General features: G+C 37.2%; 1 protein-coding gene across 1 annotated transcript in view; it reads right to left on the reverse strand.

Moving 5' to 3' along the window:
* Window positions 1-9,104: 9,104 nt before the first annotated feature.
* MALRD1 (MAM and LDL receptor class A domain containing 1) overlaps window positions 9,105-20,649 on the reverse strand; it is a 282,559-nt gene continuing 271,014 nt past the window's right edge. The window contains exons 38-40 of the mRNA XM_027800878.2: window positions 11,576-11,648; window positions 9,933-9,989; window positions 9,105-9,215 (exon numbers count right to left, since the gene is read on the reverse strand). Coding sequence (XP_027656679.2) covers window positions 9,105-9,215; window positions 9,933-9,989; window positions 11,576-11,648 — 241 coding nt within the window. The remainder of the gene's footprint in view (window positions 9,216-9,932; window positions 9,990-11,575; window positions 11,649-20,649) is intronic.

Raw genomic sequence — 20,649 nt, forward strand, 5'->3', positions numbered from 1 at the left:
TATTGCTTATGCAGCAAATTCAAATTGAAACAACAGAACTCCACAACAAACTTGTCTTTCTTGCTGTTACACTGTTACTTTACTTTGTGGCATATCAGACGTAAGAGCACTGTTTGTCTTCCATGAACTCTTGGGCTCTGCTACATGCTTTGTGCTCCTTCCCGGGGTAGTACCCACTCCAACACCGGGCAGGGCACAGGACTAAGGGCACTCATGGTGTCACAAGATGGCATAGGGTAATGGAGAGGAACAATAATGCTTCAGATGTCTGTGATGGTGTTTTAGGTACAATTCCTACAACATTTCTTTGAACTGCGTGAAAATCATTTGATCTAATGAATGATGCAAGTCTTTTCTACGAGAAATGGCAATGGGACAAGGACAATGCAAAATATAAGTGATTATTTAGAACACAGAAATCAAGGTGCCTGAAGTTAGGACTTTCAATCCAAATTTTGGCTGTTTAAGTTTCCTAGTGTGTCTGGAATTTCTTGAGGTACCAGGACTGCAGTTGCTATCAGCTTCAGCAAGATTTATAGGCAATTGAAACTCTTGAGAATCAGATGACATTATTAATGATAATCAAGGTAGTAGTGACTGAGGTCCAAGAAAGCACTGAGGAATTTGCAATCCAATATATGTTAGAGACAGTATAGAGAACAAGTATAATAACCAGAATGATTGAAACAAATGGCATATTTGTTCAAAAATCAATTTCCTTTTCATGTAGGAGAGAGAATAAGTGAAGGGTTGAATGATCAGTGAAAGAGGATAGGAAAGAAGAGGATAAAAAGGCAGATAGGAGGATTGAAAGGCTGAAAAAGATGGAAAGATTGAAATAAACAGCTTGTTGGCACAGGAAAAGTCCAGCAAAAAGCATAGACAGTTTTCTGAAGGTGCAGAAGTCCAAAGATGTACATGTGTTGCTTGCCTTTCCTCCTGCCATAACTATATATGGCAGTTAGCGCATGTATATGTGTGCGGATAAATGATTAATTCGTGTCAGGTTAAAGAATATAATGCAAGCTTATCTTAATTTAAAGTGACACATATGTGCAACTTGATTAATCAGTACCATGGGAAAAGAAATCAAAGGTGGTCCATGTGACCTCTTCAGTGAGAGATTTTATAGTTTCTCTTGTAAGACTCAACGTAAATAGCTATATTTGCATAGTCCTCAGCACAGGAAAGACAGGGACCTGATGGAGTGTGTCCATAGGAGGGCCACAAAAATGATCAGAGGGCTGGAACACCACTCCTGTGAGGAAAGGCTGGGAGAGTTGGGATTGTTCAGCCTGGAGAAGAGAAGGCTCTGGGGACACTTTACAGAAGCCTTTCAGTGCTTAAAGGGAGCCTAATAAGAAAGATAGGGACAGACTTTTTAGTTGCCTGTTGCAATAGAACCAGGGGCAATGGTTTTAAAATAAAAGTCAGTAGATTTAGACTAGTTATAAGGAGGGAATTTTTTACAATGAGGGTGGTGAAACACTGGAAAAGGTTGCCCAGAGAGGTAATAGGTGCCACATCCCTGGAAACATTCCAGGTCAGGTTGGATGAGGCTCTGGGCAACCTGATCTGGTTGAAGATGCCCCTGCTTATTGCATGGGGGTTGGTCTAGATGACCTTTAAAAAGGTCCCTTCCAACCCAAACTATTCTATCATTCTATGATTCCCTTTTCATTCTGAGATAAAAACTTGTACATTAGTCTGAGATCTGTATATGGTATGCACTGGGTAGCACATATTTTTAGTTTCATTTCCAGAGAGCTTTGAAGGAATATTGAGGTGGTGAGTGAGTTTGATTGCTGTTTATGGGAGGATGGCAAGCTAAATATAAGGAGTGAGCCCACATGTGCCTACTTATAAACAACATTTTATGCAGCAGCTTTCTACTAGAGATTTTTATTTTTTCAAGAATTTCCATGAATATTGCAAAACAAATTTTAGACTGAATTGTTTTGTTTGCCTTTTTTTTTTTTTTTTTTCTCTCAGTTAAAAGCCTTAAGAATTTTCTTAGGATAATTTGCCATGAACTTAAAGAGCGTATCAGTTTCTTCTTTGATTTTAATCTGTAAGTAGGAAATGGGTCATAAACAGGATACAAATGTGAAAATAAAAATCTTGATCCCTAGTTACCTTAGTATGTTGAATATTTACTGAGATTAACCCTCTTCATTGCTTCTCACCATTGTACCCCATATATATTCCAAGAGTTTTGTCAAAGTTGAACTGAATAGGGTTTCCCATGTACCCACTTTTTGGTAGAAAAGCTGAAGTGAAGTACAAGGGCATAGAAACAGGAAAATAAAATGAGAATAAATCCAAATAAATCAATGCCGCCTTTCAAAACCATCACCTGTGAGAAACAGATCTTCAAGAGAAGGTTCACGCAGCTAGTGTAATAGGAAGATTTCAGAGTGGTTATATGCGTTATCAGAATCTTTTGACCTGAACATCCTTTGGCCACTGAATTTTCTTAAGGGTGTCCAGAGAAATTACCTGCAGACTAAGACAACTAAGCAAAAACTGCAGAGCAATTTAATCCTTTTTATCTTCAAGATATTCTAAGTTGTTACAGGAGTGTATATCTAGGAGTATATTCCTTTATTCTTTTGATTTCATTTGTGTCAGTAGCAATTCTGCATATAAGCTTAGGGCAGCACATAACCAAGAGAGTCCTACTTACCTCCTTGAGTTAATTTATTATGTGATTAATTCTGTTGTTACAATGAATATAGCCCCTTTTTACAAAAAGAAGCGAATTGTTATTAATTCCCTGACAACACTTTACATGAATCAAGTAGAATACTTTAACTACTAAGGTAGCTGTAATACACAGTTGCATTGGAGACCAATTGTAATGCAGTGCTTATTAACTTCCACTTCTGGCTAACATGTCCATGTGAATACCAAAAAGATTTACTAATGGTAATGCTCTTGATACAGCATGTTTCTAACAAAACTATATGTTAGTGCTCAGTCAATTGTATTCTAAGCCTTAGATACCCAAACCATAGAAAAGTTGACTAAAGCTTTAGAAATTCACATACCGCATGTATTGTAAAATACTTGCCACAAAATGATACTGGGTTTTGACCTGAATTAAGTGGTTACAAAAAAAAATATAAATGAGTGACCTGAATAAGACTTAAAATTGAAGATGAAAATGAAGAACAAAATGAAAACAGCTTTCTTTTGAGAAAAGAAAAAGGATTGCTTATAATTACATTTAAATTATTTAAGCTTAGCATCCAAAACTCTCAAAATATGCAGTAAATGTTAAAGCACTAGATTACCACTCTTCTTTTGTTCTCCATAGCTGTATGCTAATCATTGTGCTGAGTGTGAACTGACTTTTTCCTCCTGTTATGATCAACCAAAGTCTTTGTTCAGGGAATGACCACATAATTACAGAGAAGAGTAAAGAATTCCCATAAATAATTTGTGCTCATTTCTCCCTGTTAAACCCATTTAACCCAGATGTACGTGCTTTGCTGACTTGCCTCAGAGACTTATATTTTATTGGAAAAGTGGAATGCCCACCCTTCTTTAGCTAATAACTTTTTATGGCTTCATTCTGTTGTCTAAACATCTCCCTGACTGTGACCAGTTCTCCTCCAAATCATAATAATTTGACATTATGAATAAAAGGACAAATGAACTCCTTTTATGAAGTAATGGTCAAAAGGAGAGATATAAATTTTAAAAGTCATTGAACTATCAAAATGGAAAATTCTTTCTAGTAGCTGGAACCAATGTTGGGAGACATTTTAGCTTGTGATCCATGGAGAGCCAGAGGACTGCAAGAAATTCATTGTCACATCACAAGCTATTCCAGTTTAGCTACTACATCCCATTCTCATCACTTGAATACTCAGATCAAGCTTTATGTTCTTGGATCCTCTTCTAGGGTGAATGCTATGTTGTTCTTTGGTCATATGAAGGAAAACAAATGTGGTTTTCTAGTAGAACAGTAAATATGCTGTAGATTCCTTGTGTGTTTAAGGTTACGTTTTGATTTACTCTCTTCTCCCTACCTTTAAGATTCACCGTGAGTATCCTCATAAAAGTAAAATGCAAACCCACCAAGACTGATACGCTCTACAGTTTACCATATCTTAGTTGTCTGATATTAAATATCCTATAGAAAACCACCCCTATTTTTTTGAGTGTGAACATGTCCCTAAGAACGATTATAGCTGTAGATGGTGACTTAAAATCCAAATATAAGTATTAAATTTCTTGGCATTTTTGAAGATCTGTGGTTGCCTGCTGCAGGAACATGCACATTACAGCCACCCTTCTGGTCAGCTGCATACCTGCTTTCAAATAAAAAGGTGCTACAATATAAAGTTTGGAATGGTGTTACTACACATGTTCTTATACTGTCTTTCCTTCCTTTGCTGCATTTTTTGCTTCTTTATCCCCACACAGTAGAGAGCAATTTCCTATTCACAAGTCTTAATAACTGACCAGTACCTTGGAAAATAAATGACTGTTTCTAAGTACTTGGCAGAGAAGAATCCTGTTGCTTGACAGGTGCCTGACTTCTCACATGCTGTAATCTACAAGGAGCAATACAGCTCTCAACTGATTTTTCTACTTAGGTGTTTCTCAACTTCAGATTTTTTTAACATATATGAATTCTCCCTACCTACTTCTCCCTCTCTTTCTCCAGACAAGTTGAAAATGAAAGATAGGCGATGTCAGGTTTTGACAGATGCGTTACTGCATGTTATATGTACACATTAAGCTGTTTTTGTCTGATTTGTACAAACAGAGAGAGGTCTGGAAAATGTCTGTGTAATAAGAAAGCATTTGTATGTATACTTGTAAGGAGGATTATCCTGTGAGAATCTCCATATCCCATACATACATTAATGAAATTTGGAGTTAATTAAGACAGTATGAATGAGATTAATGTTATTAATTCTGGACATCTCCATTGCAGACATTATGTCTAGATTATCTTTACAGTCAACAGAAAGGATTAGGAGCTGCTAGAATTCCATTTACTGCACTCTAGGGTAGGCATCTACCTGAGGACAAGACTAATTGAATCCTTGCCAACTTGATGGCTAAGAGTGGGCATTTTTTTAGGTGGCTCTGGTTTTCATATATGGCAGCATGTCCACTTAAGGTGTAGCAGATCAGAGCAAAGCTCCGATCAGTCAAAGAGCCTTATCTCCAGCTGTGTCAGATACAGAAACAGGTCATGAAAAAAGTCAAAAGCTGTGCCTGAGGCCTCAGCCATAGCAGAGCAAGTAACAAAGAAACTAAGGGGGAGCCGAGGATACCCTTGGCTTCAGAATGATCACAGCAAACGTATGCCTGTATGGCACAAGCTAGAGAGAGAACTGAATGAGGATAATGTTGTCAAGGAGGGACTGGATGCCACCAACACCATGGAATCATAGAACCACTAGAACATTTAGGTGGGAAAGGACTTCTGGATGTCATCTCTAACCCATCCTCCAGATCATAGCCAGATTAACTTCCAAATTAGATCATATGGTTGATAATTATCATCATCTTCATGCTGATCAGTCTGTGGCTGGTGAAATAGGGCAAGGATGAGAGGAAGTCACCATCAGCAAGCACCTAGACTACATCCATGGGGATCTCAATTGCAATAGCCAGCAGATGCAGGAATATATGCAGAAATGGGGCAGTAGTACAAAGCACCAGCGCAGCTGCAACAGTGCAACTAAGGAGTGCAGAGGGAAGCTCTGAGCAAGGCCTGAGCCCCTCAGTATTGGCAAAGAGAAGGGTATGCAAGCACATGTTGTACTTAAAAGTTTTTTAAACAGAAGATAAGATCCTTCTCCCCTTCCCCACCTCTTCCAAAATTGCAGAATAGTTGCCAGTGGCAAATATTGAGGCAAGTATTGGAACAAGCTGCAAGTACAATGACCCTTTATAAGATAAAGATCTGGCTATCTGTGTGTGAAACACGGTTGTTGGTAGGTACCATAAGTATGTCTTGCTTTGAAATGCAGATTATCCAAAAGCAAGAAACTTGCTTGCTTGCATTCTTTATGATTGTGACATTTTGGGAGCTGAAACAACTCTTGAGAAAAGCAAATTGACCACAATGCAGGTGGTATTAGGTTTCGTTAAAAGTTTTGTCTTGCAATTTATTTCTGCTGTTACCTTGGATCATTAATGTACAAACACTAAACTAGACTAAGTACAGTATTCATCAACTTTACAGAGTATCTATCTTCTAATTTATCCCCAGAAAACAAGCCACTTGGAAACAATTTTTACTATTTAGAATTTCTGACAATTACAATATAAGCTTACAGAGGGTATTTTGTCAAGGTCTGTTATTAACTGGGAGAAGTAAGAAACCTATCTAGAAATATTTAACAACATTTTTTTTACTGTCATTATCTTTAGATTTTGAAATTGAAACTGTGACAAGGATGACTGAAAATGTGAATTCTACTGCTTTGGTTCAAAGTACTGAAAAGTTTCAGAAAATTAAATACAAAGTATAATTTATATATTAAACATTTCAGTCTGTGGCTGTTGTCAGTCAGCTGTTAGGCAAGAGAAAATAACCATACAGTGAATATGAGTAAATCTTTTGTATTTGGTGAAACAAGAATAGTAAAAAATGATTGAAATGCAGGCAGATAAAAAGTCTGAATTTTAAGTTTTTTAAAAAAAATCTATCAATTGCAGAAATGGAAAATGTTTTTGTTGAAAGGCCTACCTTGCTTCAGAGTTAGTCCAGAAGAGTTCCCTCAGGAAATAGCTGCTGCTGAGAAATACAATATCCTTTGAGTTCTTTTACAATTAATATTTATAATCACATGCTTCTATTTAACACATTAAAATACAAGTACCATTAATTATAAAATAAATATATTTTTTTCATTGGGGAGAATGTGATAAAACTCTACCATTATTAATTTTATGCTTTTTATTATTGAAATTTTTTACAGATATACATAGTGTGACACGGTGATTGGAGGTTTAAGGACTATAGCATAACCAGCATTTTACTGTTTAATGAAATTCTGGAAGTTATGCTAGTCTATTGCAGAATAAATGAGAATTTGACTACATGGGCTTGACTTGTAGGAATGTTCAATGCCTGTTTATAATGTGGAGATCAATCATCTCACACAGATTTATCAAAATACTGGAGTTCAGGAGCTGGAGGCACTTGGCACTTTGCTGTATCAAGCATATCCTCTGTGCCTCAACCTAGCAAGTACACAAAGAGTAAGCAAAGAAAGAAAACAGCATGTATGATCCTCGTGGCACAGCTCCTTATTTAAAACCTCCATAAGTAACACCTGGTAACTTCCAACTAAACCTGTCCTTAAGGCAGGTGTGTGTATGACAGACACGAAGCTCTGAGGGCTTCGCTACAGTAGCGGTGGGGCAGAGGACAGCCGTACAAACTCCAGGCACAGAGGAGGAGAAGCTGCAGTCCGAGATGGTTACCTGTGCTGCCAATGGGCAAACCAGCCAGAGGCACAGCAGCTGACCAGCACGTGTGTAGCTCTGGTCCAGACGGTGGCTGACGCTTCTGTTTTGGTTTGTAGTTAGGACACGTCATGTAAATGAGCTCAAGAGACAAAGGTTTTAGGTGGGCTGTTGAGCCTGGGGAAGGACTGAGGGTACTACAGTGGATTACTGACGAGAGGGGAAAGAGAAACAGGAGGTTTAACAATGCAGCAGAGAGGCACTTATGGGCATATTTCCAGGAAGGAATGGAGAGAATGATGGACAAACATCTACGGGAATCATGCCTTGTTACTTCTGCTACCAGTGAAACAACACGCCAGTCAGATAAGAAAACCTAAGTCAAAAAGCAGTTCCGTGGCCACAGGTAGAGAGCTATGGATTACTGTTATGCTACTAAGAAAAAGAAAAAAAACACAAACCAAACCCCAAAATAAGCAGTCCCATGCATGATGGAATGAATCCAGGCTTCAATGTGCTTTTCTGTTCAGAGCCTTGAAAGTCTGATAAATGTCAAGCATTTCAGCTCTCCTTGAATGAAGGTGTTAACAGAGATACTATCTACTATCCAGATTGTTTCTATGAAATTTGTAGGAGTTCAGTAGCTTTGAAACTTGCCAATGGGCTTTAAGTTAAGCAGGCTGTAGAAATACAGTAAGGGAGGAAAATGCAAGCACAGCAGGAACACTTAAGCCTTCAAGCTAAAAATGACCACCATACAATCTGAGCGGGTGTTATGGAAGATGGCATATTGACAGGATATTTAAAGTGTAAATACTATTACAAGCTATGCCTGATATCACAGAGGATGACACTGAAAATCAGGAGGCAACCCAGAATCCCACCCCCCCCATATCTTTCTCATGTAGGCATGGGACTACATAAGTTTCAGCTGCGTGGGAGGCCACCTATTCAGCAGAAATACTGTTTCCTGAACATGCTAGTTTCCACCCACTGTCAACCACTAAACTACATTTATCAGTAGCACTGTGGTAAGCACTGTAGAGCTGACCAGAAGGGAATTTGGTCAGATACGACTATCAAGGTTAATAACAAACACATTTTTAAAAAATAAATGTACATACCAGTATGTCACATTGATGAATCACATGCTGAGCTGGTACGCAAATCCATGATTCACGACCAACTTTGATTTAGCTCGATATGTTTCTAATTATACAAAGACTTTTCCTTTGCTTCTGCCCCTTGGAACACTAAAATAGCCCTTTAAAATCTCTTTCTAATACAAAATTACAGAAATATTTGAGTCATCATTTCTGAAATAACAGACATAAAATTATGATTCTCAAACTTCAAGAAACTGAATTTGATTAAACATTTTATTAACATACTGGGATTTGAACTGTAAAATGTGAAATGAATTCATAGTTACAGTTACCAATCTCTTTCTGCATCAACAGAAGTTATAGAAGATTATATATGTTTTACTTATGTATGGATTCCATTTTCAATATAAAGTTATTTTCTGGACATAGTTATTTTAACAACAGAGTTACTCTGTGAAGAGTTTATTCATTCATATTGCAAACACTACAGTACCATGACATATTTTCAGATTCTAGAATAAATCTTCAGGCAAGGAGTTATGAGCAATATTGATCCTATTTTACGTCTGTTTTCAAGGAACTGCATAATTTCTCCGTGTCTTCTGATGATTCACCATAAAGAGGATTTGGAAAAGAAGTAGCATTCACATATTCATTAAAAGGATACTACAAGAAAAAACATAGAATGAAATTTAAAAGCCAAGTCATTCAATTAATTTGTTAGTATGGACATAAGAATGGCTGTAGATTCATTACAGAAATAATGTATGATGTTAAGTTCAAAGAAAACTATACAATCTCTAAAATTTTTAGACCATATTTTCAGCTGATAAAAATTAGCATAGCTATACTGGAACCAATATTTGCCATATACACCTGATCAAGTAATTTAATCTTCTTCTGTATCTGTTCCTACCTTTTTTTACTTGTCTCCAGAGCTCTTGCTCTAATACACATGTAGTGTTATTTTGTGAGAGTCTCTCTACAATAATGCAATTGCAGTGGGTCACTAATTTTGGTACATGGTATTGTAATTCAAATGACTGGTTCTAATTTTCTTAAATGAAGAAAGAAGTAATATGAACTCTTCAGGTAAGGACTTCTGTAGTTCTAAACATTTTCTTCAGAATCTGCCTTACTGTAAAGTGTTGAATTACTGTATGCTGTAACAAGTAGCTACAGTAACCAACATTAATGAAATCGCTATTATGAGGTCTTTGTCAGCCAGTCCAACACTCGCCACCTTTCTTAGATTTCCAGAGGTGCTAACAGTATGAGTTGCCATATGCCACTGACTTTAAGTGACTTTTTTCCCTTTCCTCTGCAAATTAATTTTATTTAATCACATATCTTACTTCAGAAGAAAAATGTGTTATTACATACCTCATGCCATGGAGAAACACTGATTTGAACAGCGGGTGAGGTGGCATACCCAGGAGACTATAAAAAGGAAAAAAATGCTTCAGAATATTTTTAGTGAGCTGCAAATAATATTCTGAAAATATCCTTCCATGTGACAGAGTAACAAATTCTATGGATTCAAAACTACGAGGCAATATTACAGTTGAGTGTGTGTCAATGATAAGCCTGCATGTTGAGAAAGATGCCCACAAGTGCTTGTGATTATTCAGCTGGAGGCAAGAGCTGTTGCTTGTGTTTCACCATATCTTCTGGTTGGTGATGCACCATTCAGATTTAAGGCTCATCAGACTCAGAGAAAACTCATAACTCTTGGTTTCCCTTTTAAAGGCAGAATTAGTGGAAACACGTATTTTCCCAATCTTGAACAAAAGAGAAAAAATTCTGGTACAGCCCTGGACTTCAATCACAGTGCCTGGGGCTGCCTTCTATGAAAATGCCTCTCCTGACACTGTGCTTCTGTTTTTCAACTTGCTATTAAATAAAGCCTGTCAGGAATCTATTTCAACTAAACCAAAAATGTCCTGATAAATTGGACATGATTGTGATGGGAATGTTTCCAACTTGGAGCTCTCACAAACCCCAACCTGTAAGTGAATTAATTTGATCTAATGTCTCTAAAATCAGGTGTAAGGAACCTTTTATAGAAAGTAAATGGCATGTCATAGTTAATCCTATTCAAAGCTGCAGTGGAATCTTATATTACTGACTGTGGAAAGGACAAGGAAGTTTTATTTTCTATTTCCAAACAAGCCTAGTTCTTTCAGTGCTAATAAGGGTAGTATCAAAATGAGGGTAGTAATGCAGTTTTAATTTTTTTTTCCCTTCTTTTAACTCCAAGATGCTCTTTCTGTATTATTTTCAGTGATAAATCACATAGCAGAGACAGCTGCATTTTAAGTCAATTATATCTCTCTTGTTAAATGTAAAACATAGTTTTTAGTTACCACTGTTATTTGGTAATTAAATCTTGCTTTGAAGTCCCTTGCTGCAATATGTTAACTTTTAGATATGTATTTTATTCACAAATTTATTTGTTACTCTACCAGTCTCTTAGTTATGATCAACAAATGGTGACCAAGTGTTTGTTTAGTGTCAAGGTGAACTTTACAGCAATGGGAGTAATAATGCACATTTAAGGTATTGGGAAGTATTATAAACTATTTTGTTAAAGTTAAGCGAGTGTGCAAAGGCAACTTAGGTGCTGAATCATACATGTGTTTTTGTTGTTGGTGGTGGTTTTTTGTTGTTGGGTATTTGCTTTGTATTTTTTTTCTTTCCAGAACCCAAAGGAGACAAGTCCCAGTGAGCTTTTTCTTCTGTATGTCTGGCTAAATATTTCATCCAAACCTCTTTTTTCTCAGATTCAGTAGCCTACAGTCAGTATTAGTTATAAACATCAAGATGTTCTCAAACCAGCTGATTTCAAAACTGTGTATGTTTTGAAAATGTACTGGAACTGGTCTGAGTGCTGCAGCAATTATTTAATAAAAATGCTTTTATTAAATAGCATTCAGTGATGGAATAAACTGTTTTAATGGAAGACTTATTTGAGGACTACAGTCTCACATTTTTCTGGGTGTATACAAGCAGCTATTGCTACTTACCTTTACTTTCCCAGATGAACTAAGGCCTTCGTACAATGGATTGGCAAATGAAGCATTGGTTTCCTCCAGTTTTCTTGAAAAGTCAAGCAAACAACAAAACCACCCACAATATTACACAGGGTGTCAAAGAACCAAACCACTTCAGGTTGAAAAGACTTGAGTCAAAAAACATACATGGGTAGATATATTTCTGACTGAGCTCTACTCGAATGAAATTAAAACAATGTTCTGTGTACATTGTATGTAAGTTAAAACAGCACATTTTCATTCATTGCTGCTGAAAAATATATGCTTATGGATATGCACAGAGTTATTTGGTATTCATAAAACGCAGATACAATGCTATACATTACATAAAGCATGTTATTAGCTTAAATGTTGCATTACTATAATTTGTTAGCATGTGATGAGATCATGTTCTTTCTGTGTTTTGCTACTATCCCATTAGCAATTCAGTAATTAACATGGTCTTAAGCTCCAAGATCAAGAATGTGTTAGGTATTTCATTTTTACAAGAACTCTTTTTTCCCAATGAATTAAGAAAGAACTTGCATTTGAGGTCAAAATCATCAGAATTCATTTTAAAGCTATAGAAGCTCCCCGTATGTTTTGCTACACAGCCAGAAATATTTAAAGAATCACTGGAGTTATTGGAATGCAAAGGTTTCCTGAATGAACACAATGCCTTAAGCAATTTATACCAGAAGCATAGGATAAATTTTACTAAGTATGGGTCATTTGTCCATTATCTTAGGTAGAAATTTAAGGATATGTTTTCCTCACAGAGGCCTTCAAATATTCTTTTTTTTTGGACATGCTTATGACCTATGCAGCTAATTTCATTAATTCTGTGAACACAAAGGATGTTTGGGGGTGGAACTTTCTATCTACATCTAATCTGTTTTTCCATATAGATGTCTGGTTGCTAATAGTCTACAATGCTTGAAATAATCAAAACTGTTCCAATGTTATATAAAAAACAACAGCTGCATTAGTTAAAATTACTGAGGCGTGAAGCAGAAGCACACTTCCTTTTTTTTTAATCTTTGCTTTTGAAGAGATGCATTTAGTTGTTTTTGGTTTTTTGCTGATGCTTTCATGAATAAAAGCATATACATGCCTTTGTGTACATAGAAAGCTATGTTTGTACATGAGTCTAAAATAAAAAGTTCCCTAAAGCTAATACCCAATGATTAAGAGATGGATTTTCTTGTATTAAAAAGTGTTTCTATCCCAAAGCTGCTCCTACAGCGGGTTTAAGCAGTGTCTCCCTAGGAATGATAAGACAGGCTCTGTGTTACTGTGGCAGGAAGGTCTGAGGGGACAAGAGCAGTCACAGAAACACAGCCAGTGGAGATGCTGGGTAGGGAAGCTGTTGTTCCTCAGGGAAAGCCACAGGGGTGACTCACCACGTGATTTGTTCTGCAAAGAACTAACCCAAGAATGGATGCTTAGGAGGAAGGCACAGGTAGGCTACAGAAATATATCACCTTATGAGTTAAATAAGAGCAAGAGCATAAGTTTGGGTTTTAGACTAAACCGGACATGTCTCCTTAAAACCTTTCACAGCAAGACTGCCAGAAACTAACTCCTTCTAATGCCACTCTCATAATTCAGTTTGATTACCTGACACAATGATGTGGAAAGCTGAGTATTTGAAGCTGTTGATTTGTTCATTTGATCTTAATCTTAACTGTACTAAATCATGATATTCCATGCTTTTAGTTAGTTTAGTGAAGCTATAATATATTAGGTTATTTATATGCTCCTAAGTGTGTATTTGCATACTAATCCTCCTGAATAAAGTCCACAAGATGTACACAGAAGCGATTTTTTCCTCTAAAATCACACCATAGCTCACAAAACCTGAGGCAACAAGCAAACTCAGATAAGAAGTTTTCAAGGAGCATGGCTCTGCTTCTAAACTAGTGCCCAAAGGGCCAGATTTGCATGCCTTAATTTTGGTGTCTCATTTAGACATCACAACCCAACTGTATGGCCTAACAGCATGACACAGAATTAAACACATCAGTTCTGCTTACAGTCAGTGGAGACACTTCTAAAGGGCAACACGTCATACAGTTCACAGTGGAAATTGCCTTTACTGTGCCAATGGGAAATTGTAAGGATAGGGACTGATTCTTTTTCATCCCTCACTCCCCATTGAACTTAAGCAATTTGTGCAAGACATATATTGCTTATTTGGGCAAGAACATGCAAGAACACCTAGGTCTGTTGTGAGGGCAGGAAGGACGCAGAACACAGATCTCCAGCCTACTCTGCCAGCAGGATACCTTACCAGCAGGATACTGTGTCAAACTGTGGGCACTAAAAAGAGTGCTGGCTGAGTCCATTGCTGTGTCTGTGGTTGCTGTGTTTGGTGCTGAAATTGGTCCTGTCTATGTGTGTAAGGTTTTCTCAAGCATGAAAATTGAGTCTTGTTTGGGTTGTCCAGTAGATTTCAGGTGTTCCTCCACTTTAGGTCTGAATCATGAAAGAGCACATGAAGTTGGGCACCTAATCTTAGGGACTATTGCAATTTTATGGCCCAAAATATGGGTACTGGTTGAATTTATGTACCCCAGATTTAGGTGAAGTGGAGAATGAGCTTTCTTAATTTTTCTTCTGTTCTTAGGATCCTTTTTCCAAAGCAGGGCTTTGGAAGCCACCTTGAATATACTACCTTACATGTAACATATATGTTACACGTATATGCACATAGATACATATCTATGAATGCATTTATACAAACAAATGTATGGTTACACACTCTTTGTGAATGTAGCAAACAATTCTTCCTAAAGGATACCAATAATTATCCTTACAAATTACTGAAGTATTTTTGAATGACTTAGAAGACCTCAAAGAATACATGAGTGAAAATTCAATCACATCTTTCCACACGTGCTATAATCTACCAGTTGGATAAGGTGGTAACTGCCTGAAGAAGCCTGTGCTTGGGAACTGAGATGACACATTCCCGTTACTTTACATGTTGTGCATACATCCCTAGAAGTAAACACAACACATTAGATCTTTAGTTAATTAGAAATACGAAGCTTTCCTTATTAGAGGAAAGCAATGGTATGCCCACTCCAGTACTCTGTCACCAGAACAGATACAGGTGTGGAAAGCAGGAAAGTGCAGTATTATTCAGTGGGGCGATTGTTGCCATCTGGCCATCACTTTATATCCGATTTTAAACTGCTTGATTGGGTAGTTTAACTATAACGTATTGCAGTGGCTTGAGTTAAGTTCATTCTTGCAGTGCTTGCTGTGAGATAAGTGAAACCTTGTCCTGATAGAAAACGATAGCTTATTGCTACAGTAAAAAACATGGCCATCACAAGGTCTCATGGTGGGGAGGAAGTTATGTATGTGTTACCCCTGTACGGTAAAGGTAAAGATAACTTATCACTCACAAAAATTATGGTTCAAAATAAGAAATTAATGTGAAATGGTTTTAAAACTCATTTATGAAAAAAAGCCATAAATGCCGAGTTCAGAAGACTGTACCAAACAAGGAATAATTAGGGTTAAAAATGCCAGGCTTAGGTTGGTTTAGAAAAAAAAAAAAAAAAAAAAGACTGAACATGTTGGTAAGAAAACTCAGAGAGAACTGGGTTTTCTAACATAACCAGAAATACCACAATAGGAAAGGAGAGGATTATTCATCTTGGAATGAGGTCACATGGGTCATAGCTTTGCTAAGCTCATCTGCATTCTTCAGTAGCAAAAACTACTGCCTTGTCATGGGTTTCTCCACTACAGCTTCACAGAGATGGGAGAAAGTTGTACGCTCCACAAATTACCCGCCAGTGTATAAAGAGTCTGCTAAGTAACATCATGATTTTTAACAGAAAATTGAAGTATCAAGATTTCATTCATTTGGCAGCAACAGCTCAGAATTTTGTATCTTTCAATGAAAAAAACCAAATATTTATTTTAGACAGTGCACAAATTTGTAGGAAATCCTAGAAGGATGTTTATCATCAGGTCCATAGAAACAATGACAAGATCCTAGTGGGCCAAAGGTTGAATTACAGTTAAGATACTAATAATCCCTTAGAAGAATTCTTTATAGATGTTCTACAGCTTCTGTTCTAAACAGAAACTATAACTCAAGATCTCAATTTCCAAAGAATTTATAAAACCTTTTTAAACCAAATTTAGGTTTCCAGAAGTAGGATAATTTTTGCACATCCCACAGAAGAAACGGGAGGTGTGATGCTAGGAGGGCAGACTTTCCAAAAGCTGTATTTAGAATCATCTACAAGTTAACTTGGATGCTTGATTAGGTTGTTAATATGCTGCTTGAGCTTCCAAGGTCTGCACTTTGTACCTTTTGAGTCACTTTAGGAAATCTGATTATTTTATTTTTTGAAAAAAACCACTGATCTTGCAGGCTATAGGCCGAGAGTTTTGCTCTGATTCAGCATGTCAGCTCTTGTTTCTTTGCAGCCTTTCCTATCTGGTGGCTGTGAGATGTGCATTTCAGAAAAACTGAATTCTGACTATAGCACTAGGTTTCATCCTTCAGAAAAAAAATGTTCTACGGAAGAAGGAATGAATTAGGATAGCAGCATCAGACTAATAAAACAACCCTCAAACAACAGTTATGGCTGCTGCTTCCTAGTTTTGTTTTTCTTTTTCTCATAAAACTTAACTTTTTTCTCTCATTCAACAAGAACAGTCTTTGTCTCCATTCCAGTTCACAAGCTGAGAATTGTTCAATAAATGTTGTTCTATTGTCATTCTGTTTGTCACTTTGGGTTATAGCAACAGAGGCATAGTCAGCAATGACCTCTGGCAGTCCTTCAGATCCACTTGGAGAGCCTCCCCTGGAATATGCTATGTGTTCCCCCAAACCAGACCTCCAGAAGGGTATGGTCTAATTGGAGAAAGTCCTGGCAACAGCAACTGGGAATCATCATAATTGTAAGGAAACCTTAACCATGGAGAAAGGCTGAAAGCACTGAACTTGTTCAGCCTACAGAGAGCAGCCTGTAAGGAGGCATGACAACTGCCTTCAAGTACAGAAAAAGCTTTTTGCAAGGAGGAAGGGAAAGATCTGTTCTTGTCCATGGTGAATAGGAATGAACTTACATTGTTCATTACAGACATATCAGCAGTTAGCAAAAAAATCTCTAACAGCGAACTTTCTTTCCACCTAGGGTACCAAGATTGCCTGAGGATGCCATCAAATTCGTGTTGCTAGAGGTCTTTCAGTGCAAACCCAGCAGTGATGCAACTGAGTCTGTCCTGTGGCAGGATGAAAAATGGCCTCTGTGGGTCCTGTTTTCCCATGATTTTCTATCACTTTAAGATATTTTCGCAGAGCACCTCAGTTTTTCACACTGTGGCCTGTGTGGTAAGATACATTATTGATATACTTTGGAAAATTTAATATTCTGTGTTCATTTTGACTGACAGGACTGATAACAGCTGTGGTACATTAGCATTGCAGCTGATGGCACAGATCAAGAATAGGAAAGAAACAAACTGAAAGGATCCAAGGGCATTGCTTTGGAAGCAATAATAAAGAAGCATAGCTTAGCTGGGCAGAAAGCCACTCACTTTTCACATTCTGACTTTTTAAAGTAAACTGAAGCATGAGAAGGCAGCTACAACAAAATGGAAGCTAAAATGAAGCTTTGCTTCTATTTGGTCAATAAGGACAGATGACACTGAAGGAGTGGAGTAACTGGCAGCCTTTCCTTCTGGACTAGAAAACGGTATCTCTGGAGTATGAACATGAAGGTGAGAAACTTACAAGCTTCCTCTGATTTGGGATTTCTATACAAAAGTTTCACATATCCCCAACTGGGAGCTGGGAAGTAACTTGTGTATCTGAATGCCATCGTGATAATGAAGTACACTGCTGCCAAGCCATGTGGCGGGCTGCTCCTGTCCATTAGGAAGCAAACATGACTGCCAGTGACTCCTGCTCAGGCACTGAGCAGTTCAAAGCCTGCAGGTCAGAGATTAAATTCTTGCAAAGGAAGGAGAAGAAGGAGAGAGTAAAGGGGAAGCAGGACATTCTTTCTGAGCTGAAAGGAGGCGTTAAGGCACTATCAATCTTGCCAGTGATGAAAAAGAGGGACAAACGTAACTCAGATTCTCACCGCTGTCAGTGACCTCTTAGAAATTATCTAAGGGGTCATCAGCATAGCACTACTGCCTGCTACCTGGTTTTCTGGGGAAAAAAATTGTTTTATTGGGCTCTGAAGCTTCTCCAGCTCTTGTGCACATCCCTGTGCTATTACCATTGAGGCACAGAAGGATTCCATTTTAAAATGTCCTGGAAGCTAGCACCTATAACTGTTAATGTGCCTCTGGAGTATACCATCTGCCAATGCCTGCATGTGTGGTTCTCTACCTGTAAGGAGAAAGAAAACACTAATAGAAATTATAAAAAATAGCTAGCAGAATGATTTAACAAGAGGCAGTAAATATGGACTCAAGTGTGTGAAAGCTTCCCTGCGAAAGAATGGCCAAGCATGCACTCCTAGAGTGCCTCCAGTGCCTAATGACTTTAAGAAAACAACACGACCTAGGAAGGATAAAAGTGGACAGCCCTTTGCAAAGGCAAAAAGCCTTTGAAGTGAAAATGAATTGTGGGAAAGTATCATTCATGTGCACGGTTAAATTTCTGTAGTTCATCAAATCCCCTTAAAAAAAAAAAAAAAGGAGTAAAACCTCATGCCTCTGTGTGGTGCTGTCACATTGTACATTTTACAGACTTATGCAAACACAAGTCACTTCTTATTCTAAAGCCTTATCTTAAAGATTCAAATTTCAGCATGATAACATTGGCTGCATTTTGACTACTCACTTCTGATTGCTGATTAAGCAGTTAAGGAGTAACTTGCCTTAATTTATTACTGTTTCCTGCTGTGATTTTAGTTAGATCATGCTAGACACTAAGTAGTTGAAGAGGGAAGAGACAAACTGCCTGGATGAGTTTTACCTTCTCAGATTCAAAGTTTCAAATTTCATTTTTTTCACAGTTTCAAATTGTCATTTATTAGCTAGATTATTTCTTGGTAAGATGCCTATAAAATACACTTTAACTTACATGTGGTTAAAAACAATGAAAGTAAAAAAAAAAAATTCTGTACCATGGGCAAAATGATTTGACAATGTTAGCCATCCTAACAGACACAACTTGGAACCACAAAAATTTCCATCATCATAATTTACCGTTTTTGGCAACTCCAGTGAAAACAATCAAGACCAGAATGAGCTTTGCTGTTTAAACTACCTAACTCTCTGGTTTACAGCTCTGATTCTTTTCATGTCAGGGCTGTAATATTTTCTTAGTGCCATAGCAAGAAGATCCTCATGCATCTCTGTTTTATTACATACTTAATAGGACACTTAAATGTTTGGCGACATATTGCAACAGGGCATCTTTTCATGTACAAAAAAGACTATTCTTTTTAACATGTATAATTACAAGAAAGGAAAAAGCATTCCTTGAATACAGGTACGGGGGTAGAATAGAAGTGGACGGCAGTGCACAAACCCTTAAGAAGACATTTATACCAAAAAAAAGGTAAAAGGGACTGTTTAGCGCACAGGAGAAATAGCATAAGAAAAACCAATAATTTGTTGATTAAAACAGCACCAAGCATGTTTTGAGAAAAAAATATTAGACTTTTTTTTTCAAAAATCTTAATAAAGAAAATTCAATCAGCTCTTACAGTACAACTAATCTTGCACTTCTGAGGTGTCTTTCCATATGTGTACTTTATTAGGTTGTATAAATGTGAATTAAAGTCTTAAAGCCCCTATGAAGTAAGATAAGGAAATGCTGTTATTCCCATTTTACAGAAGAATAAGGAGACATGAAGTAGGTGAAGCTATGCACTCAATTAACAGTAGCTCAACCACTAAATGTTCCTGCTTCAACATTTTGCTTCTGTGTCCATAGACAATTCTACCTGTCAGGGGTAGCATGCAGTGTTAAGAGATGTGTCAGCAGGAATAATGTCAGGATAGGAGCCTGCACAGTTTAGTAGATAGTTTGGGAGATAACAACATTCCCAAAGAAAGAAAGGTCTATAGAAGAGCACAAGTTTAAAGGAAAATAGGCAGTTTTGAAGATTAATTCTAGAGAAGAAAATGGGGGTGAGGGAAATTAACAACATGAAAATGGACAAGGCAATGCACAACAGGAATTGCTGAAAGAGAGGAAGGGACAGTGATAGGTATTTGCTGACAGAGAGTGATCTAGCAGAGTAAGTCAAGAGATGGACAGAAAATAAATACAAGTGTTAGAGGAAAATAAGAAAGCCAAAAAAATTTTTGGTAATCTTAAATGAGGGAGGAGAGAGAAAGCAAAGATTATCAGAGGGATGACAGAAAGGGTTAGGAAATATATATGTGAAATAATTAACTGTCAATCTAAGGCACATCTTAACTTCTGAAGTCAAATTACTGGATGAAGATATCTCTAGTACTACTAGTACCGTTATTCAAGGCACTTGAAATAAATTTTGAAATAAACCACCACCAATTTTGCTGATTTTCTTTTTCCTTTACTGAAGATGCACTATATGCAGTATGATGTCAGAAGATAATTTAGTTGCTATTTGCACAGTACTAATAGCAAGCATCGTACTGGATGGAAGAAATATATATTAAAAGAAAAATAAATCATCAGCTACAGCACTCATTCACCACAAGTAAGACAGGTCCTTGAACCACAAGCCAAGAGTTCCATACTGGGGTGATCCTAGTGCAAGACAGCAGTATTGGATAATGGGTGTGAGACAAAGAGGTAGGGAAAATGGGTGGAAGGAATAGATAAGGTGACATTGGTGAGACACATCTTAAGAGTCACTGAGTAAGACGACTAATACAGCATTAAAACAGAAAGTCAGATTGTGAATGTGTCTGTAGTAACTAAAGGAGAGAGGGCAAACATTATGGTTTGTAAAAAAAGGTCACATAATTCTGCAGTCTTACCATTTGATTTTTTTCTAATGTATTAAAGCTTTTTATGAAACCCCTAATAATTTAAAGCAGAAAAACCCCACTTTTATTTCACTCAGTTATCACAGGGCAAG

The sequence above is a fragment of the Falco cherrug genome, chromosome 4, assembly GCF_023634085.1.
Source record: "Falco cherrug isolate bFalChe1 chromosome 4, bFalChe1.pri, whole genome shotgun sequence".
In the NCBI taxonomy this organism is placed as follows: domain Eukaryota; kingdom Metazoa; phylum Chordata; class Aves; order Falconiformes; family Falconidae; genus Falco; species Falco cherrug.